This window comes from Melanerpes formicivorus, unplaced genomic scaffold (genome assembly GCF_026170545.1).
Source record: "Melanerpes formicivorus ecotype bairdi unplaced genomic scaffold, bMelFor1.0.p_v2 SCAF_187, whole genome shotgun sequence".
NCBI lineage: Eukaryota > Metazoa > Chordata > Aves > Piciformes > Picidae > Melanerpes > Melanerpes formicivorus.
This window is the reverse complement of record NW_027142539.1, coordinates 217,494-234,160: the sequence shown is the minus strand read 5'-3', so window position 1 is coordinate 234,160 and position 16,667 is coordinate 217,494. Positions and strand designations below refer to the sequence as shown.

At 50.4% G+C, this 16,667-nt stretch overlaps 1 protein-coding gene across 4 annotated transcripts; it reads right to left on the bottom strand.

The window, feature by feature from the left end:
• Positions 1–269: 269 nt before the first annotated feature.
• TPM4 (tropomyosin 4) lies at positions 270–10,869 on the bottom strand. 4 transcript variants are annotated; one of them, XM_068169513.1, is made up of 9 exons: positions 10,612–10,863; positions 7,153–7,278; positions 4,043–4,176; positions 3,668–3,785; positions 3,271–3,341; positions 2,687–2,762; positions 2,048–2,110; positions 1,827–1,896; positions 270–626 (listed from the first exon to the last, which is right to left on the bottom strand). In XM_068169513.1, exons 1-9 carry the CDS (start codon positions 10,723–10,725, stop codon positions 544–546), a joined length of 855 nt encoding a protein of 284 aa, XP_068025614.1. In that variant the 5' UTR covers positions 10,726–10,863; the 3' UTR covers positions 270–543. The 4 variants fall into 4 exon arrangements, with proteins under 4 accessions (XP_068025614.1, XP_068025616.1, XP_068025615.1 ...); XM_068169514.1 differs by lacking the exon at positions 270–626 and adding an exon at positions 1,096–1,302 and having other exon boundaries at positions 10,612–10,869; XM_068169515.1 differs by lacking the exons at positions 7,153–7,278; positions 10,612–10,863 and adding an exon at positions 6,178–6,389.
• Positions 10,870–16,667: the final 5,798 nt, after the last annotated feature.

Sequence of the window (16,667 nt, the reverse complement as noted above, 5' to 3'; positions counted from 1 at the left end):
CCTTTCTGGGCAGCCTGCTCCAGGGCTCAGCACTCTCCCACCAGGAAGTTTCTCCTGTTCAGACGGAACCTCCTGGCTTCCAGTTTGTGCCCATTACCCCATGTGCTGTCACCACACACCACTGTGAAGTATCTGGCCCCATCTTCCTGCCACTCACCCTTTATGTATCTTTAAGGCTCAGTGACATTAGGCCTCTAGGTGCCCACAGCATGCAGGGCTGTGACACCCCCCACCAGAGGCCCTGTAAAAGGATGGTGAGGAGAGCTCAGCACTGTGTAAAACTGTTTAATATGAAAGGTCCGTCAGAGGCTCGCGGCGGGTGACGCTACAGCAGGGGTACAGCTGCTACCAGGTGCATAAACAGGAGTAATGAACCGCCAGGACAAGCCACAAGCTGCTGACCCCCTGGAAGGGCTCTGTGGGTGTCTGACTGTTCATAACTTATTTTTTCCAGGAGAGAAAAAAGAGAGAGAGAGGGGAGAGAGGAGCAATAAGTAAATGCAGAGAGAATGGTCCCTTGGCCGCTGGGGGTTCTCCACCGTGTCATATACAGTTCAGTTCGTTTAGTGTCTGGTCCAGTGTCTGATGTAACCCCAAGTTCTCTTCTTTGGCTTGAGCAAGTTTTTCTAGGGAGAAAAAAGAAAAAGACAAGATTTAAGCCATGTTCTCTTCCAGTCCTTCCTCTTTCAGTAAACCCCTCCCCACTTACCTTCGCCTTCAAGCCAAGGCTACCACTGCAGCCACAGAACAGGGCCAGGTTTTTGGTAACTGCTCTCATTTAGTGAGGTTCCTGGACACATCCCATATGACAGACGTGCTTTGATCTAATACTTACAGGACACATCCTTCCAAGTTGTCACTGTCCTCAGTTTTTACCCCTCACATACACCCCAAACACATTCCAAGCTGCCACACATGTCCTGGGCAACCAAAGCCAGGCATTTGCCAGTGCTCCAGGTCCTTGCCACAGCTGATGAGGCCTCTGTGCTGATGGCATCTGCCTGTCCCCAGTGTGAGGGGCTGAACGTTTTGTCCTTGTCACTGCCAGTGTATTTGGGGTGAATTGTAAGGAAATAAAGCCCCACAGCTGGAAGGTGGAGGTATCTCGATTTTATTGAGCTCAGTTCTTACAGAGGAGGTGGAAGGATCGCTTGTGGAAGGTGCACAGGAGTGACAGGTATGAGAGGCAAGAGAAGCTTAGGAGCTGCAGCAGAGCAGCTCACAGGGAGGTCATGTCATTGAGAGCATGGTCAAGCTCCTCACTGATCGCTTTGTACTTCAGCTTCTGAGCATACAGCTCGTCTGCCAGGCATGAGGGCGGCAAGAAATGCAGAGAAACAGTCCAGAGAAGAGGCGCAGAGCAGGAGACAGTCAGAGGGCAGCAGCCAAAGCAGGTGGGGAGGAAAACGAGAAGAAAACAGAAACAGTAAATTGAGTATCCCCTGAGAGCAAGAACTGCACACAGCTGTTGGGGCAGAGCCTTCATCTACACTTCCTGGGGTTTAATCTCTCGAGACTGTGTTTCAGTTTTCAGATTAAGCAGGGCAGTGATCTTGTTGTTTTCATAGAAAAGTGCCCTTGTGTGCCTCCCTCTCTGAGCTGGCCCAGACCAGGTTATTGTCCCCAGCTCTTGGAAACAGAACCTCTTCCAGGAAAGCATCCTCCTGCCAAGGAGGGACAGACGTCCAGAGGACAGATTGCCCCCATCTGCAGATAGGCCTGATGGGCACTTCTGCCCTTTCCCAGTAACATCCAACACCCACTCCTAGAACTGTGGTTTCTGATTTGAAATGAACCACTGTAAATGAAGCTGAGTCAGTTCCTACCTTCCAGGTCATCAATAGACTTCTCCAGTTTGGCAACTGTTCTCTCTGCAAACTCAGCACGAGTTTCAGCCTGGAAAGATTAAAGAGGAGTAACTGGATGCTGCTAAAAAATGCTGCCAAATACAATTGAGGCTGGACACAGGGGTTGGGGAAGGACACAGGGGCTGGGGCTGGACACAGGGGTTGGGGAAGGACCCAGGGCTGGGGCTGGACCCACTTACTTCTTTAAGCTTGTCAGAGAGAATCTTGATTTCTTCTTCGTATTTATCTTCTTTTTCCGAGTACTGTAGAAACAATAAACACTCTTTAAGGGAAGCTGTAGCAACAATAACAGATGTTTATGAAACCCTGACCTATTTATAGCCAGTTTTCCTTGTTACAAAGGCTGCATTTCCACTTTCCTCTTCACCAAGACATTTCAGACTCTGCTTCATAAACCATCACTTTCAGACAGGGGGTGTCCAAATTCCTTCGTGTGTCATCTTACACCTCAACAGGCTCAGGCAGCACAAACCCAGCTGCATATGCATGAGAATATGAAGCCTTCTGTATCAATTTAGTCTAGCCAGGAACAACAGATTAATGAAAACAAGAGTTTTAACCATTTATTAAGGAGGGTAAAACCCGCAGAAGAATGAGACCAGAGTGCAGAGCAGTTAGCAGCAAACTGGCGTGGGGAATGGAGATGTGAGTCCTGCAGCTAATGATCAGAGCATTGCCTTGGGTTTGGGCAGGACTGAATGTTATCACCAGGCCCTGTAGGGCAGGAGCCAGCTGAACCCCTTCTCTCTATTTCTGCAGTATTAAATGGGTCTTGACTTTGCCCTTATGCCCTCCCTCAGTTTACTGAAAGAACCAACCTTTTCAGACTGAGCTTCCAAAGACTTCAGGTTGTTGGTGACGTTCTTTAACTCCTCCTCAAGGTCACTGCATTTACTGTAGGGACAACCAAAAAGTACAAATTATTGCTGTCCCTGATAGGGCTGAGTTTCATTTTCAAGATGTCTGAAAATCCAGAGAATGAAGTAATTAGAAAGTCTGAAAGGAGAAAATCTTTTATCTTTCTTCTAAACTAGTGGGGAAGTTTAGGCTGGACACTAGAAATTTCTTCACTGAAAGGGTTCTCAAAGACTGGAACAGGCTCCCCAGGGAGATGGTTGAATCCTCATCCCTGGAAGTGTTTAAAAGCTGCAGAAATGTAGTGCTGAGGAACATGGTTTAGCCCCAGACTTGGTGTGGATAGGCAATGGTTGGACTCAATGATCTTAAGGGTCTTTTCCAAGCAAAATGGTTCCGAACCCAGGTATAGAGGGAAGATAAAAGCTTTTCTGCATACCCTGTCACCAAGGGTGAATTCTTAACTAATGACATACAGCACAGGAAGGTGTCTGCAGTACACCTTGGCTGTGTTCTGAACTGATCCCATGTGTATGAAGCTACTCACACTTCAGACACCTCTGCACGCTCCTCAGCTCTTTCCAGTTCACCCTCCAAAATCACCAGCTTGCGAGCCACCTGCAAAGAGACAACAGCTGTGTCAAGCCAGGCTGGGATGCCTTACATGCTTCTCTCTGTGCTGTGCTGCAGCTTTCCTCCTGAGAGATGGAACTGGACTGAACCATGCACAGACACGCCGGACCCTACCCCAAACGAGTTGGATTTTGCCCCACTTTTGGTGTTAAAGGTGCTGCAAAGTCACCATGAAAATGGTTCCTTTTGGGGAACATTCCAAAGTGGAACCATCATGCAGTGAAAAGTGTCCAACAAGTGACTCAGCTGCAGGGCACCAGAGTTGTTCAGTGTTCTCCCCTCTGTTCAATCAACTCCTGACCCCTTTTTACCTCCTCGTATTTGCGGTCAGCCTCCTCGGCGATGTGCTTCGCCTCCTTCAGCTGCATCTCCTGAATTTCCATTTTCTCTTCATCTTTCATGGCTCTGTTCTCAATAACCTTCATTCCTCTGTGGAAGCCAAAGCAAGCACGTTTACTGTAGGGTTATTTTAGCACTTTTATCTCACAGAGCCTCAAGTGGAACTCAGTGTTTGTAAACTGAAGTGGCCTGTTGTGACCGTACTATGGTGTTCTTCAAAGCCAACAGAATGCCGCAGTTGGGCTTACAAACAAGTTCTGAGTCTCTGCCCTGTAGTGCAGATATAAATTAGACAGAAATATTCTTTCTCTGCACCCAATTTTTATGCAAACCAAAAGGCCATGTACCTCTCACTCTCATCTGCTGCTTTCTCAGCCTCCTCCAGCTTCTGCAAGGCTGTGGCCAGCCGTTCTTGGGCTCGATCCAGCTCCTCTTCCACTAGCTGAATCCGTCTGTTGAGGGCTGCCACCTCACCTTCAGCCTGTGAGAAACAGCCACCCAAAGTGAGGTTCTGAAGGAGCCAGCTTCTGCCAGACAAATGTTTTCAACTAATCCCTTTCCACAACACTGCAAAGGCCCTTCCTCGGCAGGCAGGAAGTTCTAGGATCCTTTCTGCCTCTGCTTTTTGTTTGTTCAAACTCTGGCATCTCAGGAATTTCAAGGTATGGGGTATGTGCTGCTTTTCTTTTTTACTGGCACTTAGCATTCCTGCCACACCACAAAGGGTCTGTCACAGAACTATTTTCAGATCACTTCCCAGGGGCAGGATCTGACCCACAGGATAGCAAAGCTAAGAGCTGAACTGCTCCCATATTGCTTGTTCCAAAAAAACTTCACAACTCATCTCTCACTTCTTGGTTTCATCACAGATTGCAGCAATATCCTGTCCAAGCCTGTTCATTACCCACTGCAGGTCGTGCCTGCAAACACTCTATCATCTCTGGGCTGTCAGCTGGGCAGATATGGTTGGTCTCATCTTGGGAGAGTCAGGAGGGCAAAATTAGATGCGTCCTTAAAGTAAATTTTCTTTCCTTTGTCACTGCTTCCTGTGGTAGTCAAGGGATTAGGCAGCAAGCATTTCCTAACAATAAAAAGCTGCTTAGATGTCACTGAATAAAGTGCACAGCAACTGGGGGCACTCAGTGTTTAAAACCCCAAAGTGGGTGATAACTGGGCGGGGGGTGGTGCTGGGAACAACGTTCGCACACAGGCAGTGAGAACAAACTGCTGTCCGTCAGTTTCCTGTTTAAGCTATGGCTGCTTCAGTTGCTTGTTACTGGAAGACAAAGCCCCAATTTACTAACTGCCAGGTTTGTGCACTCAGTTGTCCCCAATCTCAGTGTGATGCCATGTCTAAGACTGTATTTTTTTAATGGCTTTTCCAGGCTGCAGAGCTGGAAGGGCAGTTGGTTTCATGCTTAATGTTAAAAATACTTGTTTTGCTGCAGCCTCCCCAATCTGGTTCCTGCCTGGTTCTCCTGAGCTGGAGGAAGTGGTTTCCTGTCAGAGCTGTACCATCTTGGACAGGATTTCAGTGCCTGATCCAAATGGAAGCTGACCCAGGATTCCTCTAGTCAGCAATTATCCAGCGTTCCATTTGTTTTTTATCCAGTGCTCTGTGTTTAACTTTCTCGGTTTACACACAAAGCATTGATCATGTAGAGAACTGGCAGCTGCTCTGTGGCGGTCTAGAGCTCCTTCCACTACACAGGGCACTTTTAACTCATATTTTAATTAAGCAAGATTCCAGAGCTATGGAGACGGGGCCACTGGGAAGCTGGAGTTAGACTGGCTCCACCTCTCCCAGAAGCAGCCCGCAGTCCTTATACGGTAAAACTAACTCGCTGACATGTGATAAAATAGCAGGAAGATGCCGGGAAGGCTGATCACACACAAATCTAAGTGAAACCAGCTGTCCGGCCCCGGGAGAGCCGCACACTAGTGGAGAGTTCTCATTTCTCTGTGGAAACCAGGAGGGAAAGTTATTTTCCAGCAGTTCGGACATTTCCCAGCTGTGCTGGAGCCAGCGGTGCGGCGCCCAGAGGCGGGAACTCGCCGCTCCTTGTCATGCAGGGTTTTTTCCTAATTAAACAGCCATTTCCTACTAAACTCCTAACCGCTCCCCAATGCCGATGAGTGCTCGCAAAGGCTTTTCCGAGAGGAACGGCCCCGAAGCGCGATAAGCAGCGAGCGCCGGGGACCAGCCACCGCCGCCGCGCCCGGTGCTCCCGGATGCCGGTGCGGGTGAAGGCGCTGCGGCAGCGCCGGCGGTTCCCGCAGGGTTTGCGGAGCCGGAGCAGCAAGGAGGGGGGGAAACAGCCTGAGGATGGAATGAAGGCGGCAGCAGCCGAGCCATCCTCCCGGAGCAGGAGAGAGCCAGGCACGCCCCAGCGAGAGAGAGCCAGAGACAGGAAGGAAGGAGCAGGGCAGCCCGGGAGAGAGCGACCGAGAGAGGCGAGCAAGGCAGCCCGGGCGGTCTCACTTTCTCCCGTAGGTCCCGTTCCAGGTCCAGCTCCCGCTGGAGGACCTGGGCGCGATCCTCCGCCTCATCCGCCTGTTGCTGCAGGCACTGGATCTTCCTCTTCACCGCTTCCAGGGAGCTCGGCGCGGCCATGGGCGCGGCGCTGGCGGCGGGAAGGGCGCGGAGCTACTGCACGTGGCGGCCCCGCGCCTTTCAATGGCCCGATGACGTCACGCGGCTGGAGGTGGAGGGTGGTGACGTCGCAGCGAGGAGTCGGCGCAGGCAGCGCCGGGAGCGGCGCGCCCCGGAGGTGCCCCGCCCGGTTGCTTCATTCCGCGGTGGATCCCAGGGCCGGCCCCGCGGCAGCCCCCGGCCGCCCCTGGCCGCCCCTGGCCTCTGCTTCGGCTACCGCTTCGGCCACCGCATCGCTCCGTGATGCGATAGCCGCTGCGGGCCCTGGGGCTCCCCGGAACACCCCCAGGACCCCAAGGGTGGGGTTCGGTGCACTGCCGTCAGCTCCTGGCCGCCGGTTTCTAACGGCCAGGCTTGGAGAGGAGCCAAAAGTGACCGTTTTGACACCGAAACGAGCGGGCGGTGCCTGGGGAGCCGGGTCTGAATTTTCAGACCGTTGTGTGGCTGTGGCCAGGCTGCTTCCTTAGGCCACAGCAGAGCCCAGCTGCTGGCCCAGCTTCCTTGAAACCTCACAGTTTTGTTCAGTTAAAGGAATTTTCACCTTTCTGAGGAATTCCTTCCCACAAACACTTCCCTCCTGTTTCAGAAGCCTGGATGGGTGCAGTGCTCCCAGCTCTCCTCTTCCCCCCCCCGTTTAGGTGTCTGTTGAGCAGTGCTGGCTCCGTGGGGGGTATGGGAGGTAACGCTGCCCTGCCTCTGCCCTGGGCAAAGTGCTGCAGCAGGCACTCAGCAAGTCCTATCGCTCTGTCCTGCTCCCGCACTGCAGAGCACAGTCACAGGGCAGCGTTACCCACGGATACTTACATCAGTGGCCTTCTTTTCAGCCTGCTCTAGCTTCTCCTGGGCATCCTTGAGAGCCTCCGAGTACTTATCCAGTTCATCTTCAGTTCCTTTCAGCTTCTTCTGCAGAGCTACCAGCTCATCCTCCACCTTTCAAGAGAGAAAAAACACCCAAAGGGAGCGTTCTGGTGTAGTCCTGGTTACAGATTAATGTGCTTAGACTCTCTCTTTACTATTGGTTTCAACCTAACATCACACACGGAGTCACAAAAGCCCAGATCAAAGGTCTGCTGGGGCAGCAGGCCAAGAACGAGCAGCAGCTGCTGCCAGGGAAGGATCATTTCAAGCATGTCTCTGTGCGCGCTCGCAGCTCAGAGCCAGTTGCATCCTGGGCTGCATCCCCAGCGGTGTGGGCATCAGGATGAGGGAGGGGATTCTGCCTCTGCTCTGCTCTGCTGAGACCCCGTCTGCAGTGCTAGGGCCAGCTCTGGAGTCCTCAGTGCAGCAGAGACCTGGACCTGTTGGAGGGGGGTCAGAGGAGGTCACAGCAATAATCGGAAGGCTGGAAGCCATCTGCTGTGCAGCTAGGCGGAGAGAATTTGGGTCGGAGAAAAGAAGGCTCCAGGGAGACTTTCTTGTAGCCTTTCAGTACTCAAGGGAGCTGAGAAGAAAGCTGGGGACAGACACTTTAGCAGGGCCTGTTGTGACAGGACAAGGGGTGATGGTTTGAAACTTAGGGAGATTCAGGACAGAGAGAAGGGAGAAATGTTTCCCACTGAAGGTGGTAAGACCCTGTCTCTTGTTGTCCAGAGAGATGGGAGCTGCTCCATCCCTGGATTGATTCCAGGTCAGGTTGGTTGGGGCTCTGAGCAACTTGCTCTGGTTGCAGATGTCCCTGCTGACTGCAGGAGGGTTGGACTAGATGAGCATTAAAGGTCCCTTCCAATCTGTTATTTTGTGATTCTCTGATCCCTCTCACTGCAGACACAGGACCTGGTTGGATACACAACATGGTGTAAGGCCTTCTTTCACCTCATTCCTGTTTTGGACTCCACACCACCTCATGGCAGTTAATTGTACAGCAGAATTCAAGTGTTTTAAGATTATGTCCTTAGGTTTGTTCTAACTACTACTGCCTGATGATTTCTAATGAAACAATTCCATTCCTGTGCAGCTACAAAAAAAAACCCCAATCACTTTTTGTACATCCAGACACTTAAACCAAGCATGGTCCTCTGGGAGCAGGTCTGGCCTGTGACAGAGCCTGGTGGAAGCAGGGATGGGACCTGGTGACCTCTGGAGGTCCCTTCCACCCCAAATTGTTCTCTGGGCCAACAAGGTATGCTCCATCCCACCACGAGGCTCACCCCCTCTCCTCCATACCATATAAATCCATATTGCAGGCTAAAGGGGACTATTTATAACCTGCCAGGAGACTGTTTAATGACAAAGTGTCTCATGCTCCCTGAAGAATTCCCATTATCAGGAGGCTGGCTGCTGATAAGGGTGCTGCCTGCAAACCCATCTGTTCCACCGTTTCATTTGCAATACAAAGCAGTTCAGGCTGTAGAGGGGAACTGATTTAACCGTTTAGCTCTGCCTGCACATAAATCTAGTCTGTCAAAATAGTTCACTCGAAATAGTTTGTGTTTTGGTGCACTGACTGTCTTCAGTCTAGCTTCAAAGATAGCTGGAGTGACATTTTTGGTGGTGTGCTGTTCCTGAATGTTGCTGAGTTGCTGTACTCTGAGTAACCAGGACGTGCTCACTTGGGTACTGTAACAGAGGGACAGTTTGCAGCAGGAAGGGGTGGTGCTGCTTTGTGTGGGACATTAAAAACAACTACTCGAGGGCTGCACCCACGTTAAAGAAAAAGAAAGAAAGAGCTGAAAAATTGGAGGCAATTCAGAAGAGAGAGAGAGCAAAGATTTGGTTTTCTTTTGTTTTTTAAGTTTTTATTGTGAATTACCTTCGTGGAGATGCTTGCAAATTCCCATAACTGTGTCATTTATCTGTAGGAAATCACCTCTGAGGGCTAAATGGAAAGGAAGACCAAGTGTTCCATCACCATTAAGCACTGGCAAACACAATCTGCTGTGGCTGAGCACAGAAACATCAGCTGGGGAAGCTGTGGCCCAGCAGAACAGCGTCTGCCCAGCTGCTCTGCAGCCCGGGAGGAAGCAAGGACTGCACACAAAGGGCGATGTGTGCAGCTTGTGGCACTTTGCTGTAACGACACAGAAAGGACAAGGAGCTTTCCTCTTGCTTGGGGCAGAGGGGGAGGACAGCAGCACCTGACCTTGTTGGAAACTTTTCCTGCTGCTTCGTTCGAGTGGACAAACAGTTGAAATTTAGTTATATCATCCAGGACCTCCAACTCAACTTGGACATGAGAAGTAGCTGGCCAAATGAATGCTACCAAGGTATCAGAGCAGTCTAGAAGATGTAGTGGAAGCAGTCACATTTAGAGGATGTGAAAGGAAAAGACCTGGTGGTTTTACAAGAGGTGCTGTAAGGAACTTAAATGCAGTCAACTTCCACTTCAAAATCATTCTGAAAATACTTAGAATCCTAGAATTGGTTCAGCTGGAAAAGACCTTTAAGGTCACTGAGTCCAACCATCAACCTAAGACCACCATGGCCACTAAACCATGTCCCCAGGTGCATTATCCATACATTTTTTGAACACCTCCAGGGATGGTGAGTCCACCACCTCCCTGGGCAGCCTGTTCCAATCCCTGACCACTCTTTCAGTACAGACATTTTCCCCAGTATCCAACCTAAACCTGCCCTGGCACAATTTCAGGCCAATTCCTGAACATACAGCTCAAAGATGAGGGAAAGAACAGAATAAAGAACATTGAAAAGCAAAAGAATATGAAAATGTTATCACTCAAATGCAGTTAACAGCTTTCAAATGAAGATATTTCTGATTAGTCTTAACAACACCAACAAAAAAATAGAACCTATCTACTGTTGAGTCACAGCTGGCAGGTCTCAGGGGCACCCTGTATGCCAAGGACTAGTCAAGTGAACTTTATTAATTCACATCAAGGAGTAGGTTTAGAACCCTGTTTAGACACAGCTACCTCTCCAGGAGGTATGAACAATAGTCCTTCAGGTGTTCAAGGTACACAGCTTTGATCTGCAATATGTAAGGCCTTTGCCATGGAACCACAAGCATAAAATTAAGGCAATTGTGTGAGATTCAAGAAAACTCAGACACAGTGCTCTTGATAATCTGTGGATGCTGCTAATTTTGCAAAGCCTCAGATGGCTGAAAAGAGAAGTTAATGCCTAGCCCTGGCTCTATGAGTGTAACAGCACAAAAAGGAGGGGGAGGTGGGGAAGACTTCAAAAGAAGATTAACAGGAAACCTGGCTTCAAATTATTTTGCTTTCTGAATCAGAAAATTGCAGCAGAGTATTTTGCTACACTTATCTGCACAGTGCATACACAATCAGTGATCTTATTCCTACTTACCTGTTTGCATTTGTCCTCTGCTGCCTTCTTATCCGTTTCAGCCTGCTCTGCTCTGTCAATGGCATTCTCCTTGTCTAACTTCAACATCTGCATCTTTTTCTTGATGGCCTCCATGTTTTTTTTTTGCTAAAGGATAGGTTGGATCTCTGGTGCTACTGAAAGAATTCCCAAGGAGTAAAGTTTCAGGTTTCTAACAGCTTGGGCAGAGAAACGAGTTGCACCCAGCCCGTGGCACAGGGAAAATGAGCTCAAGTGCTTGTAGAGAGCTTTAAACCCAGAGACCCCTGGACGAAGCCCAGATCTATTGGCCCTTCTCTGGTCTTTCATACACAGCCTTTCTAAGGAATGAGCTGGAACAGCCTCGCTAGAGGAATCTTCACCACTCCATCATCTCCTTATTTGGGTCCTGTTTTCTTAAAGAGAAAACTGTTTCCATTTTTAAGCTTCTGACAGAAGCACAAGTGTTGACACATGCACACATGCTTGAAAGAAAGCTTATTAGCACCCCTCTGTGTCTGCAGAGCAATTAAACAGCCCAATAGATCTATGGGGATGGTCTGGTTTCATGTAATAATGGCATAAGGCTAATGAGGGAAAGGGGAGGCTATTTTTGGATTACTCCAAAAGAAAGCCATGCTTAGAAAAATAACCCAAACCCCACCAAAAAAAAACCCCTACACTTTAAGAAGCATCTGAATGTATGGTATAAAAAGAGGCAGGGTATGTTATAAGACAGCCAGATTTTTTTTTTTTTGCTGTGAAAAGCAGCACTGGTGTGAAGGAGTTAGCTATAATCTGTCATTGTGTAATACATAATGGAGGTTACATTTAGATCCCAAGTTCGGGCTCAAAGGCATTGAGTGCCCCTCTTGGAAATGTCACTTACTGAATACTTAGGGAACTGAACAGTACACCTGAAGTTGCAGTCTGATGAGCACTGTAAATTATTTCTGCTGTCTGAAAGAGTCACCTTCTCCCTGTCAGGCAAGAGCAGGCTCTGGGAGGAACATCAGGAGCAGCTCCACTTGAGGACGCTATCAAGAGCATCCAAGGACCCCTGGATGAATCCTGCTTCCTTTTGCAGTCCCATTAAGCATATCCCCATAAATCCCATTAAGCATAGCCCCTTTCCTCATGCTTTCACATGCTCTTGCTTAGCTTCACAGCCCCTGACCCCTGCTTTGTCCTGACTGCAGCACGGCCTTGCTTATCTCAGACTGGAAGCACCTGGGGGCTTTGCTAACCTGCTTGTCCTCATATTCCCCCACTTCCTTCCCAAACTCAGGCCCTGTTAACCACCTCATGATCCTTCCCTCCCAGATTCTGCTCCTGCTCTGCTCTCCACAGCCCTGTGCTCAGGCCTCACACAGCCCCAACTCTCTGCACAGCTCCACAGACCCTGCCAGGCCTTCCCCTCAGCAGTGCTCACAGCACCTGCAGCCATCAGGGCGACCACCACCAGGCTCCCCACAGGACCACTCCTCCTCCGGGGTGAGCGAGCATGGCACTGAAAGAAAGACTTTCAGAAAAGCTGCCCTTTATTTAGCAAAGCACGATGGCAGAATGGACACGAAGCCAACACTGGCGCCGTGCCTGTCAGCAAGCTCAGAGCCCCACGGACCACCCTCTGACCAGGGCTGTCAGAGCACCCAACTGGGCTGCTCGGGCTGCCTTTCGTGAGAGAATGCCTGCTGTTTCGATTGAAAATGAAACCAATGCTCATAGTACAACAAAAAAAATCAAGATCCCGGGCGGGGTGGGGGTGTGTCTCTGTGTCTGTGTGTCTGTGTGTCCAGCAGCTGCCTGTTGATGAGAGCTTGGCCCTCACCACCCCAAGATGGCTGCCAAGGCGCGGCCCTGGCACAGCGGCCGTGCTGCGGCGGCGCCAAGATGGCGGCGCGCCCGAGGACTCCACCTCCCAGAGCGCTTTGCGCCACCGCCGCCTCCGCAGCTCCCTCAGCCCGCCCCGCCTGAGTCCCTGCCCCTCGTGAACGCCCTCTGAGCAGCTCCGGGTTCAGGCGCTTGGGCTCTCTCCCGCGGCGGTGTTCGCGGCTGTGCTGCCTCTTCCCGCCATGCCTCACATAGTTAAATGTGCTTTCCCCCCTCAGAAATCACCTTCCCTCCTCTGCCCCACCACTGTAGCGCGGTGGCCCCACGGGCGTTCTGTTTGTTTTTTTCCGGTCCAGTTTTGGTGGTTTAAGCAATGAACGATAAAAACAGGCAGGTGCTGAGCAAACCTGGGAACAGGTTTGAGGAGTTGGGGTGAGGCACTGCATTAACACTGCTGCTGAACATGCAGAAAAGGCGTTAAAAAGGAACACACCACACCGATCACCATCATGGCTCGCATCTCCCCTTGCCGCCCTCCTCCTCCTCCTCCCTGTGTTGGCTGGCTCAGCCCTGGCTGAGGGCAGCAGCTTGCAGAGGGCACTTGGGGGCTGATGTTGGAACCCTAGGTGTCACGCAAGGGCCAGCGCTGGCGATCACAGCCCTCTGCTGAATTGCCCGAGAAGACAATCAGGATCCTGGCAGCCACCCTCATGCTGCAGCTGTGCCTCTTCAGCCCCCTGGTGTGGCACAGCCCTGGTGACCTCCACTAGCTCAGACACCCTTAATGGCTTTCTTCTGCTGGCTGTGATGTGGTGGTCCAGCTCACACGCTGATCATAGTTAGGGTTGGAAGTGACCTCAAGGATCATCTGGTTCCAACCCCCCCTCACACGCTGATCCTGGGAGTTCAAAGCAGTTGGCTGTGTTTCATGGCTCCTTCAGGGCTTCTCCGCCTCGGTCACACTGTTGGTGGCATCCTGTTTCCAGGCTGGACCCTCCAGGAGTGCCTGTACCAGCTTCACCTCACAGGCCTGCACGCCATGAGGTGTGAGTGTGCTGCAGGACCTCTTTGTAGCTCTGCTTCAGAAGGGGCAGGGTTTGGGGTGCAGTTTTGGAGATGCATCAAGTAGGGGGAAGAAACTAAGCAGGGGAACGACTGCATTAGCCCTGTTTGACCTGGCACATGTAGGAACTTGTGTGGTGGAGGCAGATGCAAGACCATGCACGACTCTTCTCGGGACTACAGCTGCACATAGCCTTAGGTGTACGTTTTGAGCCGTTTCTATGGCTGCTCTTGCAGCCTCTTCATAATTTCTGATAATTTGAGATGAGCAGAAGAGGCTTTCCAGCCAGCTCACCATCCCCTCTCCTGCTGCAGGCTTGGGCAGGCTCAGAATTGAGGCTGGGGAAATGAACACTGAGAAAGACTCTCTCTTTTTTTTTTTTTTCCTTTGTATTTCTATAGCAGGAAGATAATTTCTCTAATCAACTCTGGAGCATGACTCAGAGCCACATTTAGAAAGGAACATCAAGGAACATGTCACCCTGTGTAGCCCTTCAGCCAGGTACATTCTCTCCTTTCCCTTCCCTGCTTCATGAACTGGAGGGAAATACCAGAAAGATTCACTCTGGTCTCTCAGTAGTGATAATCTTGTCACTCTCACTGCCTCTGGCTTTCATTAACTTGAGAAACAGTGAGCAACCAAGTGAGAAAGAAAAGCCCTCCAGATAATGTCTTTTATGTTTTATATATATATATATACACAGGTTGTAAAGGAGTTCCTTTGCTTTCCCTTTTCTTGCAGAGCGATTGTTCGGGCGAAGCAAGGGCTTGGCAAGGCTTGGTACGTAAATATGAGAGGATAGCAGAAGGAAATGAAGTCGGATTGTTGGAGAGTGCGCTCATTTCTTTGGCACATGCTGCATGGGAAGCGTGTCACAGCAGGCATTTCAACAGGCTGGAGCAGGGGGCAGACCTGTGGCCTGAAGTCTGGCAGGTCTCCACATTTTCTGTGTCCCCCAATCCCTGCTTCTTTTGTTATTGTCCTGAAGTTTGCAGGGCTCCATGCCATGTCCCATTTCACTATCTGGGGGAAGCAGACACTTTATTTCCCCATTTTCACCCCCTGCTCTATTCTAAACTTCTGGTCATAGACATCACCTTCCTCTCTTTCATAGAATCACAGAATCAATAAGGCTGGAAAAGGCCTCAAAGATCATCACATCCAACCTGTCATGTCCAAGACCTCATGACTACTAAACCATGACTTCAAGTGCCACATCCAATCCCTTTTTGAATTGACTGAGCTCCAACTCCTCCTCATATGCAAAGTGGCACATGTCAGGGCCAAGAAGCAAGAAGCAGTTGACAAATCTTTACCAAATATCCTTTGCCTTCTTACTGTAAGTATCTCCTAACAGTCCACACCCTCTTGTAAGTGTTCTGTCCTAGAGGCTGTAGGCTCTGCTGTATCTTTAGCAGCACACCCTAACAAAGGTGTCTTTTCCTGGTATTTCCTTTTAGAGGTAAAAAAAAATCCCTTAAATCCTCACATCTCAGTGATTTCTTTGTAGGTTCTTCCTACAGGGCTGTCTCCCAGCATGAAGGGTACAGCAGGGTTCAGTGATGATCTCTAACACCTTTCTGGTCCTCCCTCATTAAGTATCCATTACTCACTGAGGATGAGGACAAGGTACTAGGCTAGGTGTGGCCAGAGTGGGAGGCCTAGTCTTTATGTGCCTAGATCCAGGGGGAATTTACCTCTTCTCTTAAATAATCCTGGTCATCTGCATGTCCCAGAAGAGCCTTGAACACCTGAGGTGCTGAATTTGACACTGTTTTGAACAGGATGGCAGAATTCACTCAGCACATGAAACGTGCACCTGCTGGGGAAGCCCATCACATGGCAGTGTCTGGTACATCACAAGGGAGAAAAATCCCATCCTCTAGCCATGTTAACATTCCTGGCTGATACAGAATGGAGTGGAGAGGATGCCAGAAGAGGAGGAATTGTCAGCCTCTGTCCCAGGAATGAAGTGGAGAGGATGCAAGAATTGGAGGAATTGTCAGCCTCTATCCCAGGAATGGAGTGGAGAGGATGGAAGAAGAGCAGGAATCAGCAGCCTTTACCCCAAGAATGGAGTGGAGAGGATGGAAGAAGAGCAGGAATCAGCAGTCTCTATCCCAGGAATGGAGTGGAGAGGATGGAAGAAGAGCAGGAATCAGCAGCCTCTACCCCAGGAATGGAGTGGAGAGGATGGAAGAAGAGCAGGAATCAGCAGCCTCTACCCCAGGAATGGAGTGGAGAGGATGGAAGAAGAGCAGGAATCAGCAGTCTCTACCCCAAGAATGGAGTGGAGAGGATGCAAGAAGAGCAGGAATCAGCAATCTCTACCCCAAGAATGGAGTGGAGAGGATGGAAGAAGAGCAGGAATCAGCAGCCTCTACCCCAGGAATGGAGTGGAGAGGATGGAAGAAGAGCAGGAATCAGCAGCCTCTACCCCAGGAATGGAGTGGAGAGGATGGAAGAAGAGCAGGAATCAGCAGTCTCTACCCCAGGAATGGAGTGGAGAGGATGGAAGAAGAGCAGGAATCAGCAGCCTCTACCCCAGGAATGGAGTGGAGAGGATGGAAGAAGAGCAGGAATCAGCAGTCTCTACCCCAGGAATGGAGTGGAGAGGATGGAAGAAGAGCAGGAATCAGCAGTCTCTACCCCAGGAATGGAGTGGAGAGGATGGAAGAAGAGCAGGAATCAGCAGTCTCTACCCCAGGAATGGAGTGGAGAGGATGGAAGAAGAGCAGGAATCAGCAGCCTCTACCCCAGGAATGGAGTGGAGAGGATGGAAGAAGAGCAGGAATCAGCAGTCTCTACCCCAGGAATGGAGTGGAGAGGATGCAAGAAGAGCAGGAATCAGCAGCCTCTACCCCAAGAATGGAGTGGAGAGGATGGAAGAAGAGCAGGAATCAGCAGCCTCTACCCCAGGAATGGAGTGGAGAGGATGCAAGAAGAGCAGGAATCAGCAGCCTCTACCCCAAACCTTTGGCTGCCCTTCCTTTCTCTGGGCTGCCTGTGTTGCCCTCACTGGTGAGACCCATCCAGTGGCAGGGAAGGATTTGCCTTTAGACCAAAGGCCAGGCCTCCCCGGGCCATCCCCTCTTCTGTTGCTGTGCTGTTGTAATCAATTTCTGGGCCACAGAGACTCTTCCATGCCATTAGATGGCAATGT

Excerpts from the sequence above, each read along its gene's own strand:
- TPM4 (XM_068169514.1), bottom strand. The coding sequence starts at position 10,725 with ATGGAGGCCATCAAGAAAAAGATGCAGATGTTGAAGTTAGACAAGGAG. Across the intron at positions 3,786-4,042 it reads GCAGCAGATGAGAGTGAGAG|AGGAATGAAGGTTATTGAGA; the intron begins GTACATGGCCTT and ends TGGCTTCCACAG. Across the intron at positions 1,897-2,047 it reads TCTCTGACAAGCTTAAAGAA|GCTGAAACTCGTGCTGAGTT; the intron begins GTAAGTGGGTCC and ends TAATCTTTCCAG.